This window comes from Hemitrygon akajei, chromosome 9 (genome assembly GCF_048418815.1).
Source record: "Hemitrygon akajei chromosome 9, sHemAka1.3, whole genome shotgun sequence".
Classification (NCBI taxonomy): Eukaryota; Metazoa; Chordata; class Chondrichthyes; order Myliobatiformes; family Dasyatidae; genus Hemitrygon; species Hemitrygon akajei.
In genome coordinates, this window is record NC_133132.1 from 129,509,312 (window position 1) to 129,535,962 (window position 26,651).

At 40.1% G+C, this 26,651-nt stretch overlaps 1 protein-coding gene across 2 annotated transcripts in view; it reads left to right on the plus strand.

Annotated features, from left to right (window-relative positions):
• Nucleotides 1–26,651, plus strand: part of atad2b (ATPase family AAA domain containing 2B) — a 195,184-nt gene that overhangs the window by 163,190 nt on the left and 5,343 nt on the right. For both annotated transcript variants that reach the window (XM_073056957.1, XM_073056959.1), the window contains exons 24-27: nt 10,525–10,650; nt 17,068–17,838; nt 22,196–22,314; nt 22,778–22,906. In XM_073056957.1, coding sequence (XP_072913058.1) covers nt 10,525–10,650; nt 17,068–17,838; nt 22,196–22,314; nt 22,778–22,906 — 1,145 coding nt within the window. The remainder of the gene's footprint in view (nt 1–10,524; nt 10,651–17,067; nt 17,839–22,195; nt 22,315–22,777; nt 22,907–26,651) is intronic.

A 26,651-nucleotide genomic window follows, 5' to 3' on the forward strand; every position in this document is an offset into this window, starting at 1 on the left:
TTTTAAACCAATCAGACTACACAGTGCATCTCCCACATTACAGAAAGGTTGTGTTCCCAGACAACCAGATGTTGCCAGATGTTTCAAGCAAGAGAAAATCTGCAGATGCTAGAAATCCAAGCAACACACAAAAGTGCCGGAGGAACTCAGCAGGCCAAGCAGCCTCTGTGGTAAAATGTATAGTCGATATTTTAGGGCTGAGGTCCTTCGGCAGAACTGGAGAAAAAAAGATGAGGAATTGATTGAACAGGTGGGGGAGGGGAGAGAGAAACACAAGGTGATAGGTGAAACCAGGAGGGGCTTTTCATACTAGAATGAAGGAGATATACTTGTTTTTCAAAGAAAAGGGCTTCCATTCCTCCACCATCAATGCTGCCCTTAACTGCATCTCTTACATTTCACCCACGTCTGCTCTTACCCCATCCTCCCACCACACTAGTAGGGATCGGGTTCTCCTTGTTCTCGCCTATCACCCCACCAGCCTCCGTGTCCAGCACGTAACTTTTCAAAACTTCTGCCATCTCTGATGGGATCCCACCACCAAACACATCTTTCCTTCCCACCCCCCCCCAACTTCCTGCTTTCTGCAACAATCTATGTGACTCCCTTAGCCATTCATCTCTCCCCAGTGATCTCCCTCCTGGCAAATATCCATGCAAGCAGAACAAATGCTACACCTGCCCCTACACCAGAGTATAGTTGGAAAGAGGACATGAGAGAATCTCAGTTTCCAGGTATTTTCTGTTCAGTACCTTCTAGGTAATACTAGTCAAGCTTTTGGAAGCTGTTATCAATAAGTGTTGGCAAGTTATTACTGGGAGCCTTGGAGATGATGGCCACCTTAACTAGGATGTATTGGTAGTGGAGAGATTGACTTTTTATTGTGGAGGGTGAAGAGTGAATAAAGTAGCTAGCTGTGCTCAGATGAGGAATAACTCCTTAGGTTGGAATTGCTCTTGCTCTGCAAAATGGAGGATATTCTGTTACTTCTGACACCCTTTATAAGTGGTGGTAAAGCCTTCAGAAGTAGAAGTGAAGTACTTCAAATTCAAAGTAAATTTATTATCAAAGTATGTATCTGTTACCATATGCTACCTTGAGGTTCATTTTCCTTCAGGCTTTTACAGAGGAAAAAACAGTAGAATTTTACAAAGAACTATGCATAAGCAGAAAAGACTGATAAACAACCAATGTGCAAAAGAATATAAGAGTCCTTGTAGGTTGTAGAATCAGGTCAGAATAGTGGTGAACGAAGTTATTTATGCTGATTCAGGAGCCTGATGGTTGTAGGGCTATAACTGTTCCTGAACCTCGTACTGTGGGACCTTAGGCTTCTGTATCTCTTTCCTGATTGCAGTGGCAAGGACAATGCATGGTTAGGATATTGCTGGGGCAGGGGGGTTCATTGATGATGGATGCTGCTTTCTTGTGGCATTGCTCCATGTAACTGTACTCGCTGGTATGAAGGGTTTTGTCGGTGATGATCTGGACTGTATCCACCCCTTTCTGTAGCTTTTTCCATTTCTGGGCATTGGTGTATTGGTGTTTCTATACAAAGCTGTGATGCAACCAGTTAGGATATTCTCCAGTGTGCATCTATAGAAGTTTGTCAAAGCCTTTGGTGACATGCCAAATCTACACAAACTCTGTCTTCTTTGTGTTGGTTCCAGTACAGATTCTCTGATGTGTTAATGCCAAAGAATTTAAAGCTACTGACCATCTTTACTTTCATTACCCTGGTGAGGACCATCTCAGGGGCCTTCAGTATCTTCCTCCTGTAGCTCTTTGTGAGAGGTTTTCGTTGTGGCACCATTCAACTGAATTTTCAGTTTCTCATTCATATACCAAATTTTGATGCAGCCAACAACAATGGTGTCATCAGCAAACTTAAATACAGCATTAAGCTGTACTCTGAGTCTCAATCATACGAATAGAGCAGACAATATGCTGCATTTGTTGCCAGAGTGTTTGTGGTTGGCACATTTAGTCCATTTCAATTTCTGTTGACTTCTTGCCTCGGCATTATTGTTTGTATGGACTTGGTTGTGCTTTTTGAGTGTCATGTCCAGAGAAGAAGGCTCAACCTTGTTCTGAGTGAAATGCTTACTGTTTTGACAGGCCTGTCAGCTACCTTGTTTGTAGTGATCAATCCTGGTCTGCATATATTGAACATGTCTTAATTTATTTGGGTGAGGACTGATTCATTTTATAAGAAACATAAGAAATAGGAACAGGAGTAGACCATCTGGTCTATCGAGCCTGTTCCGTCATTCAATAAAATCATTGCTGATCTGACCATGGACTTATCTTCACCTACCTACCTTTTCCTCATAACCCTTAATTCCCCTACTATGCAAAAATCCTACCCAACCTTGTCTTAAATATACTTACTGAGGTAGCCTCCACTGCTTCATTGGGCAGAGAATTCCAACAATTCACCACTCTTTGGGAAAAGTAGTTCCTCCTCATCTCGGTCCTAAATTTACTCCCCTGAATCTTGAGGCTATGTCTCCTAGTTCTGATCTCACTTACCAATAGAAACAACTTTCCTGCCTCTGTCTTGTCTATCCTGTTCATAATTTTATATGTTTCTATAAGATTTCTTCTCATTCTTCTAAATTTCAATGAGTACAGTCCCAGGCTACTCAATCTCTCATGGTCTAACCCTCCTGTCTCTGGAATCAACCTGGTGAACCTCCTGTGCACCGCCCCCAAATCCAATATATCCTTCCTCAAGTAAGGAGACCAGAACTACGTGCAGTAGTCCGGATGCGGCCTCGCCAGTACCCTGTACAGTTGCAGCATTACCCCCTTCTAGCAATGAAGGCCAACAGTAAATTCAATCCCTCTAGCATTGAAGGCCAACATTCCATTTGCCTTCTCGATAGCCTGCTGCACCTGCAAACCAACCTATTGTGATTCATGCACAAGCACTCCCAAGTCCTCCTTCAATCTTTTACCATTAAATAATAATCTGATCTTCCATTTTTCATTCCTAAGTGGATGACCTCGCATTTACCAATATTGTACCCCATCTGCCAGATCCTTGCCCACTCACTTAACCTATCTATAAATCTCTGCAGACTCTCTGTATCATCTGCACAATTTGCCTTTCCACTCAATTTAATATCATCAGCAATTTGAGATACACTACGCTCGATCCCATCTTCCAGATCATTAATATATATCTTGAACAATTGTGGGCTCAGCACCGGCCTCTGCAGCACACCGCACATCACTGATTGCCAACCAGAGAAACACCTACGTATTCCAACTCTGCTTCCTATTGTTAACCAGTTTTCTATCCATACTAATACATCACCCCAACTATATGCATCCTTAACTTATGGATGTCTTTTATGTGGCACCTTATTGAACGCCTTCTGGAAATCCAAGTAAATAACGCCCATCTGATCCCCTCTATCCACTGTGCTTGTTATATCCTCAAATAACTCCAGTAAATTTGTCAAAAAAGACCTGCCTTTGCTGAATTCATGCAGCGTCTGCCTGATAGATCTATTTCTTTTTAGATACCTCACTATTTCTTCTTTAATGATAGCTTCAGGCATTTTCGCAACTACAGATGTTAAACCAACTTACCTGCCTTTTTCCTGCATTTTTTTTTTGAATAGTGGCATGATAAAAGATACATGGAGCTTAGAAAAATAGAGGGCTATGCAATAGGGTAATTCTAGGCAGTTTCTAGAGTAGGTTACATGGTTGGCACAACATTGTGGGCCGAAGGGCCTGTAATGTACTGTAAATTTCTATGATTCTAAACTGAGGAAAGGCTAATTTTGATGGTATCAGAAATAATCTGGTGAGTGTGGATTGGGACAGGCTGTTTTCTGGCAAAGGTGTACTTGGAAAGTGGAAGGTTGTCAGAATAAAAGGTAAAGATAACAGGTGTAGGGAACAAACACGAGGAAATCTGCAGATGCTGGAAATTCAAACAACAACACATACAAAGTGCTGGTAGAACACAGCAGGCCAGGCAGCATCTATAGGGAGAAGCGCTGTCGATGTTTCGGGCCGAAACCCTTCGTCAGGACTAACCGAAAGGAAAGATAGTAAGAGATTTGAAAGTAGTGGGGAGAGGGGGAAATGCGAAATGATAGGAGTAGACCGGAGGGGGTGGGATGAAGCTAAGAGCTGGAAAGGTGATTGGCGAAAGTGATACAGAGCTGGAGAAGGGAAAGGATCATGGGACGGGAGGCCTCAGGAGAAAGAAAGGAGGGGAGGGGAAGCACCAGAGGGAGATGGAGAACAGGCAAACAACTATTTAGAGAATAGTTAGAGAAGTCAATGTTCATGCCATCAGGTTAGAGGCTACCCAGCCGGTATATAAGGTGTTGTTCCTCCAACCTGAGTTTGGATTCATTTTGACAATAGAGGAGGCCATGGATAGACATATCAGAATGGGAATGGGACGTGGAATTAAAATGTGTGGCCACTGGGAGATCCTGCTTTTTCTGGCGGACCAAGCGTAGGTGTTCCACGAAATGGTCTCCCAGTCTGCGTTGGGTCTCGCCAATATATAAAAGGCCACACCAGGAGCACCGGACGCAGTATACCACACCAGCCGACTCACAGGTGAAGTGTCGCCTCACCTGGAAGGCCTGTCTGGGGCCCTGAATGGTGGTGAGGAAGGAAGTGTAAGGGCAGGTGTAGCACTTGTTCCGTTTACAAGGGTAAGTGCCAGGAGGGAGATCGGTGGGAAGGGATGGGGTGGGGGGGGGGGGGGAGACGAGTGGACAAGGGAGTCGCGTAGGGAGCGATCCCTGCGAAAAGCAGAAAGAGCAGGGGGAGGGAAAATGTGTTTGGTAGTGGGATCCCGTTGGAGGTGGCGGAAGTTACGGAGAATTATATGTTGGACCTGGAGGCTGGTGGGGTGGTAGGTAAGGACAAGGGGAACCCTATCCCGGGTGGGGTGAGGGCAGATGTGCGGGAAATGGGAGAGATGCGTTTGAGAGCAGAGTTGATGCTGGACGAAGGGAAGCCCCTTTGCTTAAAAAAGGAAGACATCTCCTTCGTCCTGGAAAGAAAAGCCTCAGCCTGAGAGCAGATGCAGCAGAGATGGAGGAATTGTGAAAAGGGGATAGCCTTTTGGCAAGAGACAGGGTGGGAAGAGGAATAGTCCAGGTAGCTGTGAGAGTCTGTAGGTTTATAGTAGATATTAGTAGATAGGCCGTCTCCAGAGATGGAGACAGAAAGATCAAGAAAGGGGAGGGAGGTGTCGGAAATGGACCAGGTAAATTTGAGGGCAGGGTGAAAGTTGGAGGCAAAGTTAATGAAGTCGATGAGCTCAGCACGCGTGCAAGAGGCAGTGCCAATGCAGTCGTCGATGTAGTGAAGGAAAAGAGGGGGATGGATACCGGTATAGCCTTGGAACATGGACTGTTCCACAAAGCCAATAAAAAGGCAGGCATAACTGGGACCCATATGGGTGCCCATGGCTACACCCTTGGTTTGGAGGAAGTGGGAGGAGCCAAAGGAGAAATTATTGAGAGTAAGAACTAATTCCGCTAGACGGAGGAGAGTGGTGGTAGAGTGGATTTGGTTAGGTCTGGAATCCAAAAAAAACCGAAGAGCTTCGAGACCATCTCGGAGGGGGATGGAGGTATATAGGGACTGGATGTCCATGATGAAAATAAGACGGAGGGGGCCAGGGAACTTAAAATCATTGAAAAAATTCAAAGCATGAAAAGTGTCACGAACATAGGTGGGAAGAGATTGAACAAGGGGGGATAAGACAGTGTCAAGGTATGCAGAAATGAGTTCAGTGGGGCAGGAGCAAGCTGAGACAATAGGTCTACCTGGACAGGCAGCTTTGTGGATCTTGGGTAGGAGGTAGAAACGGGAAGTGCGGGGTGTGGGAACTATGAGGTTTGTGGCAGTGGATGGGAGATCCCCAGAGATAATAAGGTTGGTGATGGTATTGGAGACAATGGCCTGGTGCTCCTTAGTGGGATCATGATCAAGGCGTAAATAAGAGGTGTTATCAGAGAGTTGTCGCTGTGCCTCGGCCAGGTAGAGGTCAGTACGCCAGACAACAACAGTTCCCCCCTTATCAGCAGGTTTTATAGTGAGGTTGGGATTGGTGCGGAGGGAGCGGAGAGCAGAGCATTTGGAAGGAGTGAGGTTGGAATCTTGGTTTACAAGAGATATTGAGGCCCTGGTTAAGAGAGAAAAGGAGATGCATAGCAGATATAGGCAAGTAGGAACAATTGAGGTACTATTGTACCTCAACAATTGAGGTTCAAGAAATGCAAGAGAACACTTCAGAAAGAAATCAGGGAGGCTAAAAGAAGACATGAAGTTACTCTAGTAGACAATGTGAAGGAGAATCCTAGGGTATTGTACAGGTATGTTTGGAGCAAAAGGATTGCAAGGGACAAAATTGGTTCTCTGGTAGACCAGAATGGAGCCAAACCAGATGGGGGAGATCTTACATGAATTCTTTGCAGCTATATTTACTCGGGACGGATACAGAGACTATAGAAGTAAGGCGAAACGGCATAAACTTCATGGTCCATGTACATATTACAGAGGATAAAGTGTTTGCTATCCTGCGGCAAATCAGCGTAGAAAAATCCGCAGAGCCTGACAAGGTGTTCCCTCGAACCCTATGGGAGGCAAGTGCATAAATTGGAAGGACTCTAGCAGAGATATTTAAAACACCCTTAGCAACTGGAGAGGTATCAGGATTGGAGGATAGCCAATGTTATTCCGTTGCTTAAAAAAAAACTCTAAACATACATCAGGCAATTAAAAGCTGGTGAGTCTGACATCAGTTGTGGGAAAGTTATTGGAAGGTATTCTAAGGCACTGGATATGTAAATATTTGGATGGACATGGACTGGTTAAGGTTTGTCAGCATGGCTTTGTGTATGGTAAGTTATGTCTAACCAATCCTGTAGAGTTTTTCCAAGGAAATTGCTAGGAAAGTGGACAAAGAGAAGGTAGTAGATGTCAGGCACATCCTGATGTCATGGATACATGGACCTTTGTCAGGCATTTCACAATGTCCCGCATTGGAGGCTGGTCAAGAAGGTTCAATCACTTGACACTTAGGATCAGGTAGTAAATTAGATTAGACATTGGCTTTGTGGAAGAAGCCAGAAAGTGATATCAGAGGGTTGCCTCTTTGACTGGAAGCTTGTGACTAATGGAGTGCCGCAGGGATTGGTGCTGTGTCCTTTTGTTGTTTGTCATCTAGATCAATGATCTGAATAATACTGTGGTTAACTTGATTAGCAAATTTGCAGATGACACCAAGATTGGTGGTATAGTGGACAGAGAGGAAGGCCCTCGTGGCTTGCAGAGGGATCTGCCTCAGCTGGAAAAACGGGCTGAAAAATGGCAGATGGAATTTACTGCAGACAATTGCGAGGTTTTGAACTTTGGTAGGACCAATCAGCATAGCTCTTACACAGTGAACAGTAGGACACTGGGGAGTGTGGTAGAACATAGGGATCTGAGAATAGAGGTCCATAATTTGTTGAAAGTGGCAACACCGGTAGGTAGGGTCATAGCGAAAGCTTTGTTGGCCTTCATAAATCAAAGTATTGAGTACAGAAGATGGATGTTATGTTGAAGTTGTATAAGATGTTGCTGAGGCCTAATTTGGAGTATTGTGTGCAGTTTTGGTCACCTACCTACAGGAAAGATGTAAACAAGGATGAAAGAGTACAGAGAAAATTCACAAGGATTTTGCTGGATTTCGAGGTCCTGAGTTATAAGGAACAATTGCATAGGGTAGGACTGTATTCTTTACAACATAGAAGATTGAGAGGAGATTTGATAAAGTTATACAAAATTATGAGGGGTATAGGTAGGGTAAATGTAAGCAGGCTTTTTCCATTGAGGTTAGGTAGGTCTACAACCAGAGGTCATGGGTTAAGGATGAAAGGTGAGGGGAAACTTCAATCAGAATATTGTGAAAGTGTGGAATGATCTGGTAGGACAAGTGGTGATGTGAGCTTGATCTTAGCACTTAAGAGAAGTTTGGATAGGTACATGAATAGTAGGGGTATGGAGGGCTATGGTCCCAGTGCAAGTCAATTGGAGTAGGCAGTTTAAATGGCTTCAGCTTGGACTAGATGGGCTGAAGGGCCTGTTTTTGTGCTTTATCTCTCCATGACTCTAAGAAAAAAAATACTGGAAGGAGAAATCACTGTTCATGCCATCTGGTTGGAGGCATCTGTTCCAGATTGAGATACTTTGCCTTCAACTTCTACCCTGTCCTTAAATAGACTTAGTTCATTTCTAACACCTCCCTCCCCTTTCTTGATCTCTCTGTTTTCATCACTGGATACAAGCTGTCTACTGACATATTTTATAAACCTACCAATTCCCACGTACCTCTTCTAACCTGTCTGCCTGCTGTAAAAATACTATTCCCTTTCTTCTGTTCCTTTGTCTCCGCTGCATCTGTTCCCAGGATGTCTTTCCTTTCCAGTACATCAGAGATGTCTGCCTCCTTCAAAGAACAGCTGCTTGATGTTGGAGTATTGATGAGATGGGTCCTCTTAGTCATGTGAGGGTAGGTGGGATACAGTCAATTAAGTTGCGTATACTTAAAGTGGAGGTTGATAGGTTCTTGATTGGTAATTATGTCAGAGGTTATGGGGAGAAGGCATGAGAATGAAAATAAATCAGCTATGACTGAAGGATGGAGCAGTCTTGATGGGTAGAATGGCCTAATTTAATTCCTGTGTATTATGGTTTTATGACATGAACAAGCAGGGAATGGAGGGATACAACTATATACAGGCTGATGGGATAAGCATCATGGTCAGTGCAGACATAGTGGGCTGAATGGCCTCTTCCTGAGCTGTGCATTTCTATGTTCTATATGCCCCAAAATTATAAATGCACACATTTTGAAATATGTCAAGCTAGATATATAGATAGAATAGGGAAAATTTAGTGTTTGTGTTGCATAGGGTTTGCTGAGCAGTGATTATGTCCTGGGAAATCTTTTTTAAAAAAAGACCATGTTGCACCTTGTACAGCAAAGGATAACTGTCAGAATTTACTGTCTGTCATAAGAATAGTTCATAAATACCTGAAGGTTTCATTAGTTCACTGATCCTGCTGATTATGCAACTGGATGTTTGAAAAGGCAGTTTCCATCTTCAGTGATTTCTGGATTTCCATAATTCAAGGGATGTGTACACTTAAGAATTTGTTGTCAGTTTCATGGCAAACAATGACAGCTTTGTGATCAATACAACAAAGTTGGGGTCAGTATTGTTCTGCCCCATGGATTAATGCTTGTTGCTGGATTAGGTCCAGCAATGGTGTTTAGAGAAAACTGCACTGTTCGGTATTTTGTTCGTTTATGAACCCTAATTTTTTCCTGCAGTCTATTGAATTTTGTTTTGACTGATAAACTCCTTAAGTTATCATTCTTGATCTACTTTTCTAACTGCTTTACATGCTTATTGCATTCAAATTTCTGGTTCTTTACTTAAAACCTGTTGTATATTTGTATTCATTGTGCTTTTATTTGCTGCTGGTTATTCCAGCTTTTTAAGGGATAAAGTATTTCTAAATTATGTTGCATTGTTTCTCATTTTAATCTTATTTGTAATTTTGAAAGTGAATAAAAACTTATTAATTTCCTGGAATATAGGCACAGATACAATTTATTGCCTATCCTTGATTGTCCATGAGAAGATGGTGGTGAATTGGCTACTCGGATTTGCTGCAGTTATTTTCATCAAAATATTCCCGTCATGTTTTTGAGTTGCAGTTCCAGAGTTTTGGTGATACTGCAGTGGGTTTATATTTCAGTGACTTGACAAGCAACCTGCAGATGATGATGCTGTTATAATTATAGTCCACCTTATTCTTGACTATGATTTAACAAACTATAATTAATACTTTGATCACCAGTGTCCTATGCAGATCCTTCTATTATATATGCTCAATGCACTTAATTGTTCATATTCCATTTTATTAGCTTTCTTTACAATTATACAGACTTAATATCCTGTGTTTAAGTACCTGTTGCTTTGATCATATTGAATGTGTGTTTCTTTTCCACTCTTCATTTGCCAAGATGAAATTCAGCTGCTGAATTTCCAATTTTTTATTTTGAACATCTGCCATTTTTCCTTGTAGACTTGTTCTCAGGAGCCTTCATTTGATTTATCCCATTGAGTATCTGATCTTTAAAAGTTTAAGCACTTCAATAAGCCCTCATGTTTGTTTGAGTTCTGATTGATAAGTTCACCTGTTGCTTCCCAGTTTGAATTGAATTTGCTACACCTATTTTTTTTTCCAAAGAAAATAGGCTTTAAAAATCCTGTTGTAATGAATCAGCACAATCTGTGATAAACCTTAGCAATAAACCTAGTTAATTTATTTTTAAACACTGTTCGGTTAATTTTTAAGGACATTTAAACCTCTTTTAAATAATGGTTGCTGGAAAAATTAATGTAGATTGAGACTGATGTTTTATTATTAAGAAATTTTCTTGCAGTATTGTGAACTATTTTTATTTACTGTGTGCAGATTTAGCAGCAACAACAGCAGCAGCAAATCAGACAAATCACAGTTCAGAAGCAAATAGAGATGTGGCTCAAGACTTAACTCGGAATTTAGAAACAACTACCCCAAATGGGGAATGCAGGCATGCAAGTAAGTTTGAATATTGAACATTGTGTCAATAAATGGATCTCATGCTGAATTTTATATTTGTTAATATGAAATACAATGTATATTAATATATTTTGTAAATATTTTTGTAATATTGTTTTAAAGATAATCAGCATTTTATCATTAAGTTGCATTAGCTCAGAACTTTATTAGGCCTCAGAGATTTGGGATTTAATGTTGAGTTTTGAAAAATGGCCTCAAAGAGTAACCAGGCCAAACTTGTGTTTGTGGCTTAAAATGTCATATTGGCCAATGTAGTTGATCTTTAATGTTCGAAAGAACGGCAATAAAATTGTCTCCAAAGGAATAACTCACAGCAGGTGTTACTTTGTTGCTATTTCAACCCGATAAGTCTAAAGTTACAATCTTTGAAAAGAAAGTTGCCTTCTGAGTTTCAGCATTTCTTTCTTTTACATGTAGTTTCTATAGAATGTAAGGTCTGCGATTTTCCCTGGTATTCACTGTAAGTCTTTTATTTACATTTGTCTAGTTCATTGTGCTTTTTGCCAGTAAATTGAATCTTCCAAAAATGCTTATTTGGACATGACTGGATTTGGTAGTGTATTAAATAATTCAGTTAACACGTGCACTGATCCATTCAGGGTGAGTTGAAGCAGTTGACAGAGGCTTCTACAGTTCACTGTTATTGGTGCCATTACTATTCATGAATGCTTTCAATCATTTGTATATTTGGTGATAATTGTTAACTTTTATGTTTGATCTCATGCATAGAGTGCAGTAGAGGAAAAGGACCCATCAGATCTTGTTGCTTTTGGGTGGAGGGAAAGGTAGGGTGAAAAATAGCTATTGATAATTGATGGTATCTACAGTGAGGAGAGTATTTAGGCGTAGGTACTCGAGGTTGGGGAGAGATGGGAGATGAGGTACTGGCAAAGTTAGAGGAACGTTGCAGGCAGTGGGAAAGGGATATGAGATAGATGTGGATAGGGATGGGGTAAATGGGAGAATAACTAAAAATAGTAATTTATTTCTCAATTCTAACATTTGTAGTTTTTTTTTAAATTTCAGTCTTTGGCTATGTTCTCTTCTTGGCTGTACTTTGTAATATTCCCCATCAATGGATTTGAAAATTCTAATGGGAACACTTAGTTCATCAGTCTTTTGTAAGGTTGATACCAAAGAATATCTAGTGATCATGCCAAATCTGGCTGGAAAATTTTCTGTTGCATGCTGATATTAATATGGAGATCAGGAAATCTGCATAAATTTTTTTAAAAAACTGCAGAAGTTATTGTTTTCTATGCATTGCTCAAAAAATTATTGTCATCCTTAGCCTTCCTGTGTTTATTTACAAAACCATGCTGGATTTGTACATTGTTTGGTTGTTAAACTCACTAAAGGTAAATCTGGTAATTAACTGCGTAAGTATTGTTTAATGATGTGATAGATTGACAATCAACCTCTAATCCAAATAATCGAAAATATTTTTTTCATTTTTCCTGTTTATTTTACAGCACAGAACAGTACAGCACAGTATAGGCCCTTTAACCACAGTATTGTGCTGACCTTTCAACTTGCTCTTAGATCATCAGTCTAATCTTTCCCTCCTAAATAGCCCTCAATTTTTCATTCATCCCTGTGCATGTCTCAGTCTTTGAAATGTCCATAATGTAAATGCCTTTACCACTACCCTTTGCAGCATGTTCCATGTACCTACCACTCAGTGCAAAAAATTAGCTCGTTCAAACTGAACTCACAAGATTTGCTCGGGTGTATCTCTCCATCTTTCCTAAAGGTATAATGTGGTAACTGGAACTGAACACAATATTCCAAATGTGTTTCTAACTAGGGTTTTACAGAGCTGCGACATTTCCTTGTGGCTCTTGAATTCAATCCCAATGAAGGCCAACTTTCTTAATGTACACTTTCTTAACCACCCTAACAACCTGTGCTGCAACTTTGGGAGATCTATGGTTGTGGACTCTAAGATCCCTCTGTCGTTCACACTGTCAAGAATCGTCATTAACTTTAAACACAAAGTATACTGCAGGTGCTGTGGTCAAATAAACACGTACAAACAAGCTGGATGAACTCAGCAGGTCGGGCAGCATCCATTGAAAGGAGCAGTCAACAGATGCTGCCTGACCTGCTGAGTTCATCCAGCTTGTTTGTACGTGTTTATTATGTTACTAACTTCGTATCTGCTATCAGGTTTGACCTTCCAAAGTGCATTACTTCACTCTTTTCTGGATTGAGTTCCATGCGCCATTTTTCAGTTCAACTCTGCATCCTGTCCCATTGTAACCTGTCCATAACATCAGCAACTTTTCTTTGCTTCTTCTTGTTCTGTATTGGAAATTATTCAAATTTGATTCACTGTTAGCCTATTATATTTTAATACCAGCATATCATTGATTGAGAAAACATTCGGCATGGCTTTGTCAGGGGCAGGTCATGCCTTACGAGCCTGTTTGAATTTTCTGAGGAATGAAGGAAGAGCAGTGGCTGTAGTGTATATGGACTTCAGCAAGGCATTTGATAAGGTACTCCATGCAAGGCTTATTCAGAAAGTAAGGAGACATGGGATTCAAGGGGACATTGCTTTATGGATCCAGAATTGGCTTGCCCACAGAAGGCAAAGAGTGGTTGTAGACAGGTCACATTCTGCATGGAGCTCAGTGACTACTGGTGTGCCTTAGGGATCTGTTCTGGGACCATAACGCTTTGTGATTTTTATAAATGATCTGGATGAGGAAGTAGAGGGGTGGGTTAGTAAGTATGCTGATGACACAAAGGTTGGGGGTGTTGTGGATAGTGTGGAGGGCTGTCAGAGGTTACAGCGGGACATTGATAGGATGCAAAACTGGGCTGAGAAGTGGCAGATGGAGTTCAACCCAGCTAAGTATGAAGTGGTTCATTTTGGTAGGTCAAATATGATGGCAGAATATAGTATTAATGGTAAGACTCTTGGCAGTGTGGAGGATCAGAGGGATCTTGGGGTCCAAGTCCATAGGATGCTCAAAGCAGCTGCGCAGGTTGACTCTGGTTAAGAAGGCATATGGTGTATTGGCCTTCATTAATGGTAGAATTGAATTTAGGAGCCAAGAGGTAATGTTGCAGCTATATAGGACCCTTGTCAGACCCTACTTGGAGTACTGTGTTCAGTTCTGTTTGCCTCACAACAGGAAGGATGTGGAAGCCATAGAAAGGGTGCAGAAGAGATTTACAAGGATGTTACCTGGATTGGGGAACATGCCTTATGAAAACAGATTGAGTGAACTCGGTCTTTTCTCCTTGGAGCGACGGAGGATGAGAGGTGTCCTGATAGAGGTTTATAAGATGATGAGAGGCATTGATCGTGTGGATAGTCAGAAGCTTTTTCCCAGGGCTGAAATGGCTGCCACAAGAGGGCACAGGTTTTATAGGTGCTTGGGAGTAGGTACAGAGGAGATGTCGGGTAAGTTTTTTTACACAGAGTGGTGAGTGTGTGGAATGGGCTGCTGGCAATGGTGGTGGAGGCGGATACTATAGGGTCTTTTAAATGGCTCCTGGATAGGTACATGGAGCTTAGAAAAATAGAGAGCTATGGGGTAATTTTAAGGTAGGGACATGTTCGGCACAACTTTGTGGGCCGAGGGGCCTGTATTGTGCTGTAGGTTTTCTATGTTCTATGTTCTGAAATGGTCATTAAGCATCCGAGTGTTCTGTTTCCTTTGCCATATCATCAACGGTATTTCTCCAGTAAATCATAATGTAAGAATGTTTGGAGTTGCAGAATGCAGAGAAGTAGAATCATTTTAGGTAGACCACATTCTGGCATGATCCAGTAAAGATTCCTCTAACAAAATCTATTCTACAATGCCATCATGTGGTCAGAGATGGTGGTACCTTAGAACTTTGCTTTTTAAGCACACCCTCTTGTTGTGCGACTCCAGATTTGAGCGATTTTAAAATGAATCAGAGCAGTTGCACTGTTGCCTACTGATAATAAAGGTCATATAAGTAAACCTCAGAATAAGGTGCTACAGCCCTTCTTCTTAAAATGCTCTTAAAATGGGATTTTAAGCAAGCCCATTATATAATCTTAATTGTGAAACAATGAAATTTTGCAGCATACAACGAAGTAACATCCCTAGTTGTGACAAGAAAACTAAATTACCTTTTAACAATTATAGTATAGCATCAGATCAATGTGCTTCTGTGAAGATTTGTGTAGACAAGGTCATATTTTATTGTTAACTTGTAAGGTTGTTTGTAACTATTAGATACCAAATGTTGAAACAGATTATACAATCGTAGATTTGTATTATTTTGTTTAATCTTAAATTAAAAAGAAACCGGGAGCGCAGAAAAGTTTTTGGCTCACACTTAAAGACTGTTTGTAATTCATACCAGTATTCTGTAGTTATACAGTTATTCAGTTTGTGTTTTTGGAACTTAGCAGAATGCATATGCAGTTGCAAGAAAAAAATTGGGAATCCTTTGCGATTACCTGGTTTTCTGCATTAATTACTCATAAAATGTTGTCTGATCTTCATCTAAGTCACAATAATAGACAAACACAATTTGCCTAAGCTAATAACACACAAACAATTGTCCCTTTCATGTCATTATTGAACACCTTGTTTAATCATTCACAGTCCAGGCTGGAAAAAGTTTGTGAACCCTTGTACATATTTAATAAATGGCAGAGCCTCATTTAGCAGCAACAACCTCCACCAGACATTTCCTGTAGCTGCTGATCAGACTTGCACAATGGGGAGGAGGAACTTTGGACCATTCCTCCAGTCAAAACTGTTTCAGTACATTGATATTTCTGGGATATCTGAACTCTGACTTGGTCATTCAAAACATGAATTTTCTTCTTTTTAAACCATTCTGTTGTCGATTTACTCTAGTGTTTTGGATCATTGTCTTGTTGCATCATCCAAAACTTCTATTAAGGTTCAGGCATTGGACCATTACCATAACATTTTTCTGTAAAATGCAAGCTGTCCAGGCCCTGAGGCAGAAAAGTGGCCCAAAATCATGATGCTCCTTCCACCATGCTTCGCATTTGGGATGAGGTTTTAGTGTTGGTGCGCAGTGCCTTTTTACCTCCAAACATAGCGGTTCCATTTTTGTCTTGTCTGTGAACAGAACATGGTCCCAGAAGTGTTGTGGATTAGCCAGGTGGTCTTGTGCAAACTTGAGAGGTGTAGCAATGCTTTTTTTGGGGAGAGTAGTGGTTTTCTCCATAGTGTCCTTCCATGAACACTATCCTTGTTCAGTGTTTTTCTTATAGTGGACTCATGAGCAGAGACTAGCAAGTTCTAGAGATTTCTGCAGGTCCTTTGCTGTTACCCTTGGGTTCTTTTTCACTGTCTTCAGCGTTGCATGTTGTGCTGTTGTTGTGATCTTTTCAGGATGCCCACTCCTGGGGAGAGCAGCAATACTACGGAGTTTTCTCCATTTGTAGACAAATTCTCTTACTGCGGCTGATGAAGTAAGCCTGGTCTTTAGAAGTGCTTTTGTAGCCTTTTCCAGCTTCATTCATCTCTACAATTCTTCTATGGTGCTCAGAGTTGTTATGATTGAGGCAGGGCACACATAGATCTTTCTTGAGAAGAGCATGTTCTGCTATAACCTGACTCTGCCTTTTTTATAGGGCAGGGCACCTGTACAACTCACACCTCCAATCTCATCTCATTGATTGGAACATCTGACTCCAAATAGCTTTTGTAAAAGGCATTATCTCAGAGACTCATGTACTCTTTTCAGCCTAGACTGTGATTGTTTAAATGGTGTGCTTAGTATTGACGAGAATTATATTGCTAGTTTAGGCAGATTGTGTTTGTCTATTATCATGACTTAGATGACTCAGACCACATTTTATGTTTAATTAATGTAGTAAACCATGTAATTGCAAAGGGTTCACAAACTTTGTTTCAACTTCACAGTAGATTAAGAACTCTTCTAATCCATGTATCTGTTGAAGTTTATTTTTTGGCAGTTACTGTATCATTACTTAATGTTATTGGATTTTTGGGACAATTTTGAGAAGGTCTTAGGAAATCAAATTAATTGGGCACCTTGCAAATGTGAAACTCTCATTTTTAATATTAAAGTTGGCCTCCAAGTTTTTACATCTTAATGTTGCTACTGTTTTTAAAATGATCAGGATTAATGTGCTCAGAATCATATTTAAAGCTTTGATCTCAGTTGAGAGAGTAACCTGGCGTTGTTTAGCCAAAATTAATCCATTAAGCAGTGGGATATAATAATCTTGAAGAAAACCTATATGGTAGTTTTGCATGATGGTGCCTATCATGGATTAAGTATTGAAAGCAGTAGTAAGTGAAATACTTATCAGCAGATCATTGAAAAACCAACATGAATTGCTGTAAGTTTTGTTGTATTATTAGTCAATATTAATTTCTGTCATGTGTTACTCAACAGTTCACATTAAAAGGAAACCACGTCGTCGTTCTAAGTGGGGCCGTGGTATTATTAGAAAGCCAAAAAAAGTGAGCCACCTGAAGAAAGAAGATGATGACATTAAACATGATGAACGTGATGGTGACCAAGGTGAAGAAAGTGAGCTAGCAGAGAATGGAGAATTGGAAGTTAGTACAGATTATCATGAGAATGGAGATCTCTCTTTGACCAATGATGAATCATCATGTGATATCATGGATGTTGGCCAGGTGGAAAATAAACTTGAAAATGGTACAGTGGAAAAAAGGAATAGTGATCTCAAATCCCCAAAGAAAGATGGGTCAGCAAGCTTTCAACTAGATGGTAATAATGAGTTTTCTGTAAGGAAAACAAATGCTGCCCCAGGAGAACAATGTGTACCTAATGATGCCTGCACAAATGGCAAAGGGACAGTACCAAATGAGTGCACATGGAGTGATGAATCTATGGCAAGTGCTGAAAGTGAACCTGTTCAAGAATGTTTAGCTCACAGGACATGTACACCTGCTAATTCTGCACCTGACATTGATTTGTCTGTTGCAAAACATGAGCCTGGAAAGGAGCTTGAACCCACCAAGGAGTTAATGACTCAGCTCGTGCCAAACTCAAAGATATCAGTAAGAGAAGATGACAAAAAACAACTGGTTGAAGATGGCTCACAAACTGTAATTGGTACAACACAGGCAACCATGGCAACAAAGTGTTCTCAGAATAAAGATGTTGATCTTAAAGCATTAGGACCAGAAAAAGATGGTAATTTTATTTACTTGCTTTTAGGTTCTTTTAATGTAGTATTTATTTGATTAAGTGAAGTCACTGTAATATGTCATTCTGTAAATTCACTTTTACAGTTGCAGAGGTAAAATAAATCTGTGCCACATATTTTTGAGATTAGTTGGTATGAAGCTGTCACTGTAGCCCAATAGTAAATTAACAAAGTAATTAATAGAAAAATGGGATAATGGATGGGAAGCTGACAAAGTTATTTTCATCTGTGTGATCAGAATTTAAATCTAATGATCAAGACAGAAAATCTACCCATTATAATAGTACTTATAATGAGTGGGTACCATTTGTTGCTCTTTTGTGAGATGAGAACTAGGAGGTACTGGAGTTTTAAGTTTGGAATTGAGACAGATTTGAGGACATATGTATGACCTTGATCTTTACGTCATAAATTAAACACAATGTACAGGATCAAGGAGTACTAACTGAATGAATGGGGAAAATAAAGTTCTAAAGTCTGTATAGAGAAGTGCAAATTTGACTGCTTCAAAAGTAAAATAACAAGGAAACGGTGCTGTTGACTGAAATTATTAAATTAATGTGATTATTGCAAAGCCTTATAATACAATACTAAGAACAATATTATTAAAGTCATGTTCTGAAGCTACTGCAATCAAATTAAAATTCCTTTAGTTTAAGATTTGTGCTTGGGTTATCAACAGTTATAATACATAAAATGAATTGCAGAGTTGAATTAATCCTAGACCCTTTGTAGTTTCCTTTAAGTTAACTGTTTTAGTATTTTGAATTATCTATTTTTGTCTATTTAGGAGTTTTGTAACTGCCCTTTGTGTTAACACTATCTTTTCAGTGTAGTTTTCTATGGATGCATCCTTGCTGTGGATTAGAATGGACACTTCCTTCCTGAGTGCTGTCAGGCAAAGGACGTTCTGCTGTTATTAAGATTTAAAACATGCATTGAGGGCAATCTCTTTCTGTTTGTTGTCAGTTTTCTTCTTTTAATAAGAATAAAAAAGATAACAATTCTTTGTTTTTATGAAGTCCACAAGCCAATTAATGATGTTGCCAGAACTGAGATAGGAGAAGTAATAAATTACCATTTAATAAGCTGTCACTTTACCTGATGAGTTCTCCTGAAGGCATAGGTTTGTTATGACCACACAGTGATGATCTGAAATAGTATTTAGTTGATACAGTTGAGGGAATGTAATTTGTAATTTCTAATATCCAATACCACTGCCACAGTTGACTAACACTGGGACAGGTCTTGTTTTGACCAGCAAAACATCAGAATTTTTCTGTTGTATTCCCCTAACAGCAAGCTGCTTGTGTTGACCTCCCTCCACCCCTCCTCTTGCATTCACTTTGTCTCTGTTTCACTCTTCTCCACCCTTGGTAATACTGGTGATTAACAACATTCAAAGATTTTGTAGAAATTCTGTGGATTTGTTTATGCTTTAGAGTAGTGGTCACCAACTTTTTTAAACCCAAGATCCCCTACCTCGGCCTTAGTGAAAGGCAAGATCGACCCCAGATTGATTAGTTACATGCATGCATACCGGGGCAGAAAAGACCGGAAGTAAAACCCCGCAACCCGGAAGTAGAAATAATGTATAAACACCAGGGGTACCTGGCCTTTTTTGCACCGCGGACCGGTTTGATATTGACAGTATTCTTGCGGACTGGCTGACGGTGGGGGGTGGGGGGGGAGTGTTAAACGTGACCGGATACAGCGATACTCGAAGCAGGTTCCTTATGTCCAGTCTGTTCCACAATTTAGTTTTCGCGGCTATCGGCACTTAGCTTCTGTCCCGCTTGCTCACGTTTTTTCCGCTCAGAAAACTCAATGGGTTTGTCTTTAAGTGCAGGGTGCTTGGTCTCAGTGTACTGAAGCAGTTTTGAGGGCTTCATTGCCTCATTTGACAGCCTCCGGGCCTGAACTCCAGCCTCCTGCCCACCAGACACCTTGGCCAGGTGCGGCTGTTCCCATTCCGGGGCCACGGTGGTCGCAGTCCAGAGAGAGTGACCGACCGAGCGAGCGGAGAGAGCGACAGGGCACCAGCCCACACTCCCCTCCCCCGTAGGATCTATCGGCTGACAAAAGTTTACTTCAGTAGATCGCAGCGAGGTAGTGGCTCTGCTACTTATGAAACCCTGAGCCCAAATTAGGTCGTCTGTGAATATTTTAGCACCGGGTTCCCCACAAACATTCGGTGTGCTGAACAGGTTTAGAGGCGGTGCCCATCGGTCCACGCTCCAGGCCAGTAGCAACGGCACTTCCCGCTGGCTTCACGAGGCCAACCAGTGATCCCTGGCGCAAGGGTGTCACTGCATTTAGTCGACTGATGACCTCGCGTGGGTTCAAATTCAACAGTGGGCGTGACAGGGAATGAGGAAAGATGCAGCTGACTCATATCGTTTCCTCGCGGCCTTGTGGTTGGGGACCACTGATGTACACTGTGTAGTGCAGGGGAGCTACGCGCATGCGCACTGGGCAGAAAGAATGGAACTAAAACCCCTCAACCCGGAAACAATCTCTCAACGGTGTTTGTGTACTTGTTTTTCTTTTTTTTTCGGGACCTACTGGGAAAGTCTCAAAGATCGATGGGTTGGCGACCACTATTTAGAGTTTAGTCCCAGTGTTCTGTTTTGTTGTCTTAGAATTTGGATTTTAGTCCATCATCAATCAGAAGGTGGCTGAGCTCAAAGTCCAGTTGAATTTGATACTTTTGTTCCTAAAATGGGCATTAGGTCTTTCCATTACGGAAAAAAAAACTTAAGTATTTCCTTAAGTTTCTGTCACATAACCCTGGAGATGAGATGTTGCTGCAATGAGGGCTGACTGGGCAGATGCATTTCAATTTGGTACATTTGCACCACTTAACTGTTGTAAGAAGATGAAGGTGGTCCAAACTGCTGATTGGTTACCATGAAAATAGACTCTTACATGTTCTGTGGGTAAATGTATACAGAGGCTAACTTTGTCAGCACTGTCTGTATTTAAAGAACTGGCAGATGAAACAGGAGTTTGAACTGGGACACTGAAGTCTGTGGAGTGCTTGGTGTCACCGTGGAGTCGCTTCAAGATTCATGGTTGGCAAATCAAAAGATAATCAAATGAGCTTGAATAGGCACTCACTGAACATACAAGAAGAAATGTCTGTAAATGAGGATAGTTACTGGAGCAACATCTAGTGGTATTTTGGAAATTCTGCCTCACTGTTTCTCCTTGTGATATCTGCTTAAATGTGCATATCATCTTTAATGACAAACTTAACCAGACAGTAGCTCTTTGTTTATGATTGAAAGGATATTCTACGGTCTGGTTGGGATTTTTAATTAGATAATAATGACTGGCTGTGCAAAGGTCAGAGATTTCCCCTTGCAAATGAAGTTTTAGCAGTCTATGGATATTTCATAGGTAAGAGTCCAATCAATTTTGAACATTGCAATTGAAAACCAAAAGACTCTTAATGTTTTATATCTTTGAAGAAGTGGATTGCAGTTTGCATTTAATTATTCTTTTGCTTTAAGGTGTTGCTCTAGAGAGAAAAGGATTTGCTTCTCCATATTTTTTCAGATTTCAAACAAAATATATTTTCATGTTCGAAGCTCAACTGTCAACATGTTATATGTTAAAATTTATGTATTTCCTGCAGGATTGAAACTCCAGTTTTATTTGAAGATGGTTACTGTTATACTGTTGTCATTAGACTAGCACTATATTGTTCAGTGGTTTATGGTGATTCATATATTTTGCCATATTTCTCAGACAAATTTTCAAATGTACTAATAATGGTGTGTGCTGTGAACTTACTGCTATTTTTCCAGCAAATTAGGGCCTTTGCAAAAGTGTAATGCTAAAAAGGTAGGGATGTATTCCTATAAGGCAGCTCATTTTCACTTCAATTTTTAAAAATAACTAGCTGAACAGAAATCAATTATAAAATACCAGTTATTCTGCTTCTTGAGTTTATTTTGGGCTTGGGGAAATTTTACAACCAAGTAATGTCAGAATAATGTTTGCTTTGTGATGTCCTGAGGTAATGAAAGATGCTATGGAGGTGCAAATCTTTTATTGTCCATTTGAAATGCAGCTTTTTGAAAATATGTTAAAATTTTCTGGGTGCTTGTGACTATCTTAACTCAATTGATGATCAGGTTAAGTGATTTAAATAAAAATTTCCAGAATATATATAACCTGTGTGTATCTTAGCTGGCTTGTGGAAAAAAGTGATTTAATGTTAATAATTTTAAAATTTGTTTCTCACTATTGAAGTTTTGGAAATTAAGGTGCAAAGTTATATGATAGTTTCTGTCTGGTTATTGTGAATGAAGGAAATTTACTGAAAATCTCCTTTAGTTTTGGGCAAGATGAAATCCAGTCATCCAGAACAAGGGGAACAGAAGACAGTGGTCCACATGGAGCAGGACGTACCTGAACCCATCCCTCCAGTAATTGTGGACCATGCACGATTGAAGGTACATAGCTGACTGGCACCTGAAAACAACATAATGAAAATGCTGTAAATCTGAAAGTCAAAGCTGAACTAATTTTAAGTTTGAATTTTTAAAGGACTTGAGATTTTTTAATGTTAATTGAAGTCATAAAAGTCAATTGAAAAAGAGGTATTAATTCATAAACATAAGAAAGTCTGCAGATGCTGGAAATCCAAAGCAACACACACAAAATGGTTTTGAAGAAGGGTCTTGGCGTGAAACGTTGATTGTTTATTCATTTCCATAGATGCTGCCTGATCTGCAGCATTTCTCCAGCATTTTGTGTGTGTTGCTAAGGGGTTATAATTGGTGGTTTCCTTCACATATTAAGGGTAGTCCATGAATGGAATATCCATGGAATAATACTCACCAGCAATATTATTTACAAACAATTTATATATCTATACACACAGTTGATATTAACAAGAATTTCCATCTTTTGTAGCATATTCTCCAATTGGCCACTAAGACGAGCAATAACTTCACAGTTGATCAACTTGAAAAGCTTTATTCTTTGCTTAGTCAATGTATCTATCATCATCGCAAGGAGTATGACAAAACTCAGTTACTTGAGGTAAGCATTGACTTATCTAATATTTACTTAGTGGCAAATAATTCACAGTTAAGAGAACAATAGTCTTACATCTTTTAAAAGTGATGCTGGTTGTACTCAATCACTGGGGCAGTATCTGGAAAAAAATGAACTTTTTTTTCGAGATGATGCATAATCAGTTCACAAATGCTGTCTGACCTTTGTAATGCTTAAAAATATCAATCATGCTGTTTTTGAATCAGTATTATTTTTAAGATTACTAATTACCTGATAAGCCTCATATGTTTAAAACCTAATGAACCGGATTGCAATACATTTGGATGTTCAATTTCTTTGTACTGTAAATGATCTGTATTTAAGAATTTTCTTCTTTTAACAAAACATAACTTTTGAGTGTAAAGATTTTTGACATTTTAATAGTTGGTAATTTTATTTCAGTTACAACTACTGTACATGTATATCTCACAGAACCATTGTTTTTTCTTGGGGTTTTAACTTGGAATAATGCACAGTTTGGAATATCTTATAAAGCAGTAAGTCAGTTAATGGAAGAGGCCATTGCATTGAAAAAGTATTTAAACTTATATACTGTCAAGGGAGAGGAATTTTCTTTGTTAGTTGATGAGTTTTGGCCACATGTAAATAAAGTTCAGTTCACTGATGCAAAAGAATATTATCTGCAGTATGTTACAATATAGTTTGACAATGACTATCCCTGTAATGAAATTCCACTTCTGTAACTTCCCTGTAACTTCTAAGAAAATTAATACCTTAATTTAGGAAACTTAGGAATCTTGCATACCTAAAATAATTCCACTGTATATCAGGAAGTATTTATTACAATTGTTTAAAAATTGTAATGAAAACTTCGCACTTCATAAATATTTGCAGTATTTATCTGTGTAAGAGGAAAAATAGCTTTTGAGACAAGTATGAGACAAGGTAGTTAAGAAGAAACAATTATGACATAAATATGAGATTTTCAAGTATATAGGTAATAAAAATCATTTGGTAATGGGTTATAGAGATGGAATCTTAATTTTACAAATATTAAAATATATAGGGTGGCAGCTCCAGGCAATTTTGATACTATTAGTAGGAATTTTACATTTTTGCACCATAAGCAAGTATTTTGTGTATTCTGGTTTCTCCCCATGGCCTGTTAGCTGGAAGATTAACTGGCTGCAGTAAGAACATAGAAATTTACAGCTTATTACAGGCCATTCGGCCCACAGTGTTGTGCTGACCATGTAACCTACCCTAGAGACTGCCTGGAATTTCCCTAGCACATAGCTCTCTATTTTTCTAAGCTCCATGCACCTATCTAAGAGGCTCTTAAAAGACCTTATTGTATCGGTTTCCACCATCACCACCGGCAGTACATTCCATGCACCCACCACTTTCTGTGTGAAAACTTAGCTCCAACATCCCCTTGATACCTATTTCCAAGCACCTTAAAACTATGCCCGCTTGTATTAGCCATTTCTGCCCTGGGAAAAAGCCTCTGGCTATCCACATGATCAATGCCCCTCATCTTATACATCTCTATCAGGTCACCTCTCATTCTTCATTGCTCCTAGGAGAAAAGGCCAAGTACATTCAACATATTCTCATATGGTACACCCTCCAATCCAGGCAACATCCTTGTAAATCCCCTCTGCACTCTCTCTATAGTATCCATATCCTTCCTGTAGTGAGGTGACCAGAACTGAACACAGTACTCCAAGTGGGTTCTAACCAAGGTCTTGTATAGCTGTAACATTACCTCACGGCTCTTGAACTCAATCCCACGGTTGATGAATGCCAACACACCATACACCTTCTTAACAGCACTGTCAACCTGCGCAACAGGTTATATTCTGTCCTCAAATTGGACCTACCAAAATGAACCATTTCACACTTATCGGGTTGAAGACCATCTCCCACTTATCAGCCCAGTTCTACATCCTATCGATGTCCCACTGTAACCTCTGACAATCCTCCAGACTATCCACAACATCCCCAACCTTTGTGTCACTAGCAAACTTACTAAACCACCCTTCTACTTCTTCATCCAGGTCATTTATAAAAATTACAAAGAGGAGGGTTCCCAGAACAGATCCCTGCAGAACACCGCTAGTCATGACCACCATGCAGAATACAAACCATCTACGACCACCCTTTGCCTTCTGTGGGCAATCCAATTCTAGATCCACAAAGCAAGGTCTCCTTGGATCCCATGCCTCCTTACTTTCTGAAGGAACCTTATCAAATGCCTTACTGAAATCCAGATACACTACATCCACTGCTCTACCTTCATTAATGTGTTTTATTACATCCTCAATGAATTCAATCAGACTCATAAGGCATGACCTGCCCTTGACAAAGCCATGCTGACTATCCCTAATCAGATTATGTCTCTCTAAATGCTCATAAATTCCGCCTCTCAGGATCTTCTCCAACAACTTGTCCACCACTGAAGTCAGACTCACTGGTGTATAATTTCCTGGGTTATCTCCACACCCTTTCTTGAACAAGGGAACAACATTTGCAACCCTCCAATTCTCTGGTACTTCTCTTGTCCCTATTGATGATGCAAAGGTCATCTCAAGAGGCTCAGCAAACTCCTCCCTCGCTTTCCATTGTAGCCTGGTGTATATCTCATCTGGTCCCAGTGACTTATCCAACTAAATGCTTTTCAAAATCTCCAGCACATCCTCTTTCTTAATGTCTATATGTTTCACTCTGCTGAAAATCATCCACACAATTGCTAAGGTCTTTTGCCTTGGTGAATACTGAAGCAAAGTATTTATTAAGTACCTCTGCAACTCCTCTGACTCCATGCACATGTTTCCACTATTGCACCTGATTGGTCCTATTCTCACACAGCTCATTCTCTTGCTCTTCACATACTTGTAGAAGGCCTTGGGGGTTTTCCTTAAAGTCCCGCTCACCAAGACCTTCTCGTGGCCCCTTCTGGCTCTCCTAATTCCATTCTTAAGCTCCTTCCTTGCAACCTGGTAAATTTTCTGGAGCTGTAACAGTACCTAGTTTCTTGAACCTTTCATAAGCTTTCTTCTGAATTAGATTTTCTATATACTTTGTACACCATGTTTCTTTAACTCTACCATCCTTCCCCTGCTTCAATGGAACATACCTATGCAGAACTCCATGCAAGTGTTCCTTGAAAATTTCTGCCGTGCATTTCCCTGAGAACATCTGCTCCCAATTTATGATCCCAAGTTCTGCCTAATAGCATCATATTTCCCTTACTCCAATTAAGTGTTTTCCCAAATTGTTTGCTCCTTTCCCGCTCCAGGAAATAGTTGTGGTCACTGCCTCCAAAGTGCTCTCCCACCGAGAGATCTGACACCTGACCAGATTTATTTCCCTATACCAGATCAAGTACAGCCTCTCCTCTAGTTGGCTTATCTATATATTGTGTCAGGAAACCTTCCTGAACACACTTAACAAACTCCACCCCTACTAAACCCCTTGCGCTAAGGAGATGCCAATCAATATTAGGAAAGTTAAAATTTCCCATCACAACAATCCTATTGGCAACCCAAAGCTTGCACTTTGGTACAGATTATTGGCAAAAGAAACAAAGGGAATTGATGGACTTGAGAGGGCAAGTAATTTGCAGGGGTAAATAGAAATATGGAAATGGCAACTGTATTAATGGGATTGTTCTGTGGAAGTTGTGATGGATCAAATGCGTCAGATTGCCACCTTTTGAGTTCTGATAAGATAGAAATGAGGAAAGGCAATGTTGATGCAGGCCCTT